The following is a 6020-nucleotide window of genomic DNA, read 5'->3' on the forward strand; positions in this document are numbered from 1 at the left end:
TGAGCAGGTTGCCGTAGAAGGAATCGAGCGCGGCGGCCTTGGCGTCGGGGGAGACAACGACTGCGCCGTCAACCTTGAGGGCACGGATGGAGTTGTGAAGCATCCTCTGCAAGGCGCGGGCGTGGAAGAAGCGCATGTTCTCGTCGCCTTCGATCACCGCGCGGAATTTCCCCTGTTGCTTCTAGTGGGCGGCGCGCTCGAGGATGAGGCGTGATACGTCTCAAACGTATCTATAATTTTTGATGATCCATGCTTGTTTTACACCAATTTATATGTGTTTTGCTTACACTTTGTTGCACTTTTACATGATTTCTGGCACTAACCTATTAACAAGATGCCACAATACTAGTTACCTGTTTTCTGCTGTTTTTGTATTTCAGAAAAGTTGTACATGAAATATTCTCGAAATTGGACAAAACAAAGCCGAAATCAATATTGTACTGAAACGAAGACGAAGTCCGGAGGGGGGAAAAAGAGGCGCACCAGGGCGCCCACACCACCCCTAGGCGCGGCCTAGGGCTGGCCCGCGCCTAGGGTAGGTGTGGGCCCCACAGGCGCCCCACCGACCTGAATCCTCCGTTTATTTGTACATTTTGTTGCCTGGATCTTCACCACCGGAGATCGGTGTGGGATCGCAAGATCCCCCACACTAGATCTCAACATGGTCGTCTATCTCCGGAGGAGGAGGAAGCCGCCGTAGTCATGTCCGAGGCCGCTGGCCCAACGCCTAGATGATGTGGCAGCTCCGTTGGGCGTCGTTGCCTCCGGCCGCCGCCACGCATCATAGCGGTTGCAGAGGCGGGGGTGTGCGCCGCCTCGCATCCCTGGCCGCTCCCTGCATGTGCCTCGCCGCCGCCACTCCGCGCAGCCTATTGCCGGGGACACCTTCGGCGGCGATGGAGGAAGGAGAAGATGGTTGGGATGTTGGAGTGGTTGGCGACGGGATCCCGGGCGGAGCTGCGCCACCCCGCAAGGGGGTGGAGGGGGGGGGGGTTGACGGGTTGTAAACGTGAGATATAGGGGACAAAGAGCATGATCTGTGTGTTGATCTTTTAGCTGAACCTATGGTGGTGTGTGATATAATCCGGACCATCGATTTTGGCCGTAGCTAGCTGTAGCGCACCGGTAGGCGGTGTGTTTCGCACGAGTACGTAGGCGTCAGGGCATCCAGACACCCACGTACGCGGCAGGCCACACTAGGGTTGCGACGAGGACGAAAGTGCTTACTTTGGGGCCTGGTTGGTGCACCGTGTGCGCGCGAGCGCATCAGTGCGTCACTAAAAATCTAAAATAAAATCCATCTCCCCCGCGCGCGCCACCTAATCATGATTCATGATCGGTGATGATATAGCTAGCTAGCTGCCGATCGTCGTCCCGGAGAAAGAAAGCAAAAAGGGTGACGCAGACAAGGCGTCTTGCCGCTTCGTCCTCTACCCTTGCCGTTGCCGTTGCCACCTCGATCCCGCCCTTTTTAAACCCACCACCGCTGCCAAATCCGCCTCCCCACTGGCTCACTTCGCCTCCACCGCTGCCGCCTAACGAGGCCACAACTATACAGCTGCACGCACGCGTTAGCCTAGGACAGACAGACACGGCCCGACGCGACGCCCGGCTCTTTAGAGCGCGAGGGAGATCATCGTCAGCGTCGGTGGTGCTTCTGATGGGTTCCGCCGCCCTGGACCACGCCGGAGGTCGGCCGAAGAAGGGCTCCGGCGGGTCGCAGCTGTGGAAGAAGGCGTTGCTGCATTCCAGCCTGTGCTTCGTCATGGGCTTCTTCACCGGCTTCGCGCCCTCCTCCGTCTCCGACTGGCGCTCCGCCGCGCCCGTCGGCGCGGGGGGGCTCGCTGTGGAGAGCAGCCACGTGCTACGGACGCAGCACTTAGGGGGGAGCGGCAACCGGACCCTGCTGTCGCAGGGCGGCGCGGCGACGGAAGCGGCGACCCCGCGGCCGCTGCTGGTGGTGGTGACCACGACGGAGTCGACCCCCACGGCTAACGGCGAGCGCGCGGCCATGCTGACCCGGATGGCGCACGCGCTGCTGCTTGTCCCGCCGCCGCTGCTGTGGGTGGTCGTGGAGGCCGCCCCCGACGTGCCCGCCACCGCGCGGCTGCTCCGCGACACGGGGCTGCTCTACCGCCACCTCACCTACAAGGACAACTTCACCGCCGCCGAGGTGGCCGCGGGCAAGGAGCGGCACCACCAGCGCAACGCCGCGCTCGAGCACATCGAGCGGCACCGGCTCGCGGGCGTCGTCCACTTCGCCGGGCTCGGCGACGTCTTCCAGCTCCGGTTCTTCGACCAGATTCGGCAGATCAGGTATGTCTCGTCGATCCTCTCTGGTTTCCTCGCATTCATCACCGTCGCATTCATCCCAGCTAGGAGCTAGCAACGTGAAAAGAAAAAAATTCCAGTAGCGATATTTCACTGGGGCAAAAACAAAAGTCGTTCGTCCTGGACTTTTTGAGCGAACTAAAGCACGCGGTAACTTACCGCTAGCGCACAAAGGCTCAGACGCTAGCAGGCCGGGCTAGTTGCAAGGCCGCCGCCGCTCTCGCCCAGAGCGGTACAGCTCACGCCCAACCTGGATGGCGTCCTGCCCAGGGCTAGTTTAATCGCCGGCGAGGGAGGATGCAATTATCTCAAGCCATGTGAGGAGGTCACCCTCCGCCATTAAAGGGTCGTTTTTATCTCTCTGCTGCACATTCTTTTCTCTGTCAGGCTGTGCCACTTCGGATCTCCGGGACCAAAGGCGTTCAAGCAGCTGCCCTGTTGTTGGGCAGCTCTTTTTTTGCTTTGTTTTTTGTTGATCAATATTTTACAGCAAGTAGCGGGACCTAACGGTCTTGTTCCGGCATGGTTGCCAATGGCATCACAAAGGTGTGTGTGTTGGTGGTGCGTTGTTGGTGCGCGCGTAGGATAGATAGGAGACGCCCAAACGTGTCGTTACAAGCATGATTGGCACCCCTCAACCGACGGCGTAGGTGAGCTAGCGGTGTCCTTTGCTCAGGACCTCAAGCTGAGGGCAGTGTCCTACCCACCGGACCTGACAGGGATACAATACAAGCGAGCGTGGGGATAGCTTATCTATCTCGCGGACGGACTCCAATCCAAAAGCATAGTGGCCATGGTTTTCGCATGCGATCACCCGCCGGGCTCCAAATCGGGGCTCCTGAAAGTGTCTGAATCGTGAGTTCATGACTGAAAACCACGACGTCTGAACCGACGCACGCGTACAAACAAGCTTCACCATACTCCTTCTGGTCCAGCAAAGCCGAGCGCCAGTACGCGGTACGTACACGGCACGGGGTTCTGTTGTGCGTACGTATTCTTAGCCAAGTCCCGTCCCCTTTGCCTAGCTGGCGTTCGTATTAGCGGCATGCTTGTGTTCGCGTCACGCTAGTCGGTTTGCACAGTTCTCTGCATGTGTCCAATATGCGGTTTCGGTATAGTCCAAGCTCCAAACTGCTGGCTGAGATCGACGCGTAACAATAATTAAGCACAAGGTCTTTCTGGTAATGCTTGTGGGTCGCATGGCTTGGTATGCAGAAACTGCCATTTCGGTCTGCAGGCAACGCATGCTTAAGCACCTAATTGTACCCCATTTAGCAATGTTCTAGCTGCTGCTGCTGCTGCTGCGTGCCGTGGCGGCAACTTGACATGGGCAATCAGCTTAATTACAGTACTCCTACCAACTTTGTGTGTTTCTTGAGAAGATTACCAACTTTGTATTACTACGCTTTTTAGACACAGCCATCCATCCATGCATGCTTTTTGCACTAATTGAGGCGAGAACTTTAACCCAGAATGTTAAATTTTCAGCACGTTCGGCGCGTGGCCGGTGGCGAGGATGTCGCGGGGCGAGCGGAAGGTGCTCGTCCAGGGCCCGGCGTGCAGCGCGTCCAAGGTCATCGGCTGGTTCTCCAGGGACCTCAGCAGCAGCACCACCGTCAGCACGGGCCAGGCCACACCCACGGGAGGCGCCCCAGCCGGCGCCGGCGCGGCGAGGCCGTCGTCGACGCCGGAGATCGACGTGCACGGCTTCGCCTTCAACAGCTCCGTGCTCTGGGACCCCGAGCGGTGGGGGCGGTACCCGACCTCCGAGCCCGACAAGTCCCAGGTCAGTCAACCATATCATATCAGCAACCCCTTCTTCATTGCGCACCAACTACTACTGTACGCGTATCGTAGAGTAGCTGAGTACGTAGTGGCACACACTTCTGTACTTCCTAGTTCGCCGTTGCCATGCATCGTAGACTATCAGAGTACTAGCACACGCCACGCTACTGTAGTGTACTTCCTCGCTCGCCGGCTGGCTCGGCGTCGCCATGCGTGCCCGGAACAGCGAGCATTCATACGGGCCTTTCGCGCGGCACAGCGATGTCCACGCGTGGTTGCGGTTAGGCAAATTTCCGCCATGAAAGCGGCGTCTAGCTCATGCCCTGTCTGTCAGGTAGCGGGCGCGATCTCTGTTCTGGTGGTGCATGTGCTACAGGTAGGCCTCCTCGTCTCGTGGGCTCGTGGCCCATCTGTCGCCGGTCAAACCCTTGTCACCCGCCGCGGCTCCATGATCGCCGCCCGGCCCCCTCCCTCATTCCGCTAGGTGGAGTCGGTGCCCCTCGTTTCCTCTCCAAACCATATTGTTAATTCCTCCTGTCAAATGGAGAAGCAATCGACAAGAACGGATCGAATCTGGATACAGCATTGCACACACGAAATCGCACGGGGGATCGCGCTTCGATTTAAACTATTAATCCGGTATGGCGCGGTGGGATGTTTTGGTGGGAGGGCCCCCGTGGCTGAGTAGGATTTGCTACAGCCATGCATGATGAGCTCCAGTGCAAGGCAAGCCACACTTGGTGTTGGTGGTTAGCGACAACAGCAGGTAGCAGCAGCAGCCGTACCCTTGGCGCTTCTTTACAAAAACAACGGCTTCTTTTAGGTGTGCAGCTGACTGTTTCATCTATCATCACGCTAACCACTAAAGCAAACAGCCCCTAGCTAGTTGCTATGATCAATCATGCATCGGAGGTCGTCTCGTTTGAGCTGCCATGAACGCTCATTGTTGCTGCATTGCCAATACTATGATGAGTTACATGCTTGTTCCACACTTTTTGCCACACCCTAACGTGTATCATCAACTGTTTCTCAGGACTCGATCAGGTTCGTACAGCAAGTTGTGACCGAGGATTACAGCAAGGTGAAGGGCATCCCCTCCGACTGCTCCGAGATCATGGTGTGGCGCGTCGATACGCCTTCCTCCTCGCGGCAAACTCCGGGGAACAACAACAGGAGGTAGAACGGAGGGACAGTTATTATACATAGAAGAGAACGGATGAAACAGAGCAAGGTCGATCACACCGGCAAGGTGCTGGCTTTACTGCTACTAGCTGCTGCAACGAAAGGAAAGGAAAGTTTTGGTTTTTACAGGGGATGGATCAACATGTATCTCCCCAGGAAATATCACCATATTGTACATCTTTTTCTTTTACCTTTTTCCTACAACAAATGTGATATATGTATAATCTTCTCCTCTTCTTCTCTTCCTTTTTTTTCGAGAGGGTTTAGGTCCTTACATAACACCCCTTGAACTGTCTCTCAAGACTGAAATGAATAGAGCGCAAGTTATAGCTTCACCTGGCACTTCAGATATTTCCTTACTCACAAGTTACCAAAGTTTACTCGATTTGCAAAGAAAATCTTGCTGGGGACAATTGTACAAACATGCTTGCGAGACACACAAACCTAGGCGGCCATGTTCTATCCATAGGTGGCCCCTGAAAGGCTGAAACCATTCATGAAGACGTACACAGGGGTCTCCATCGAACACCTTCCTTGCTGTTGGCACATCGCGATCGTGCGCAGATTTCCCATTAAACTAAGCTGGTTCTTCAGGCAATAGGAAATCGCAGTGGAGGAGTAGACAGCAGCTCCTTTTTTGAAAAAGAAAAAAGGAAGCTTCGAACAGACAGTCCACCTGTAATCAGCGTGCGCCCCTGAAGATACGCATGTCTCTCGTTTGA

The 6020-nt window shown here is 56.1% G+C and overlaps 1 protein-coding gene across 1 annotated transcript; it reads left to right on the forward strand.

Moving 5' to 3' along the window:
* The first annotated feature begins 1390 nt into the window (after positions 1 to 1390).
* On the forward strand, positions 1391 to 5629 carry LOC124698175 (probable glucuronosyltransferase Os03g0287800). Its single transcript, XM_047230691.1, has 3 exons — positions 1391 to 2316; positions 3820 to 4117; positions 5150 to 5629. The coding sequence occupies exons 1-3, from the start codon at positions 1661 to 1663 to the stop codon at positions 5294 to 5296; spliced, it is 1101 nt and encodes a 366-aa protein (XP_047086647.1). The 5' UTR covers positions 1391 to 1660; the 3' UTR covers positions 5297 to 5629.
* The last annotated feature ends 391 nt before the right edge of the window (positions 5630 to 6020 follow it).

The sequence above is a fragment of the Lolium rigidum genome, chromosome 3 (assembly GCF_022539505.1).
Source record: "Lolium rigidum isolate FL_2022 chromosome 3, APGP_CSIRO_Lrig_0.1, whole genome shotgun sequence".
In the NCBI taxonomy this organism is placed as follows: Eukaryota; Viridiplantae; Streptophyta; class Magnoliopsida; order Poales; family Poaceae; genus Lolium; species Lolium rigidum.

What these genes read in the sequence shown, in the direction of transcription:
- LOC124698175 (XM_047230691.1), top strand. Translation starts at nt 1,661, where the DNA reads ATGGGTTCCGCCGCCCTGGACCACGCCGGAGGTCGGCCGAAGAAGGGC. An exon ending in GACCAGATTCGGCAGATCAG is followed by an intron (nt 2,317 to 3,819) that starts GTATGTCTCGTC and finishes TTAAATTTTCAG; the next exon opens with CACGTTCGGCGCGTGGCCGG. An exon ending in CCGAGCCCGACAAGTCCCAG is followed by an intron (nt 4,118 to 5,149) that starts GTCAGTCAACCA and finishes ACTGTTTCTCAG; the next exon opens with GACTCGATCAGGTTCGTACA.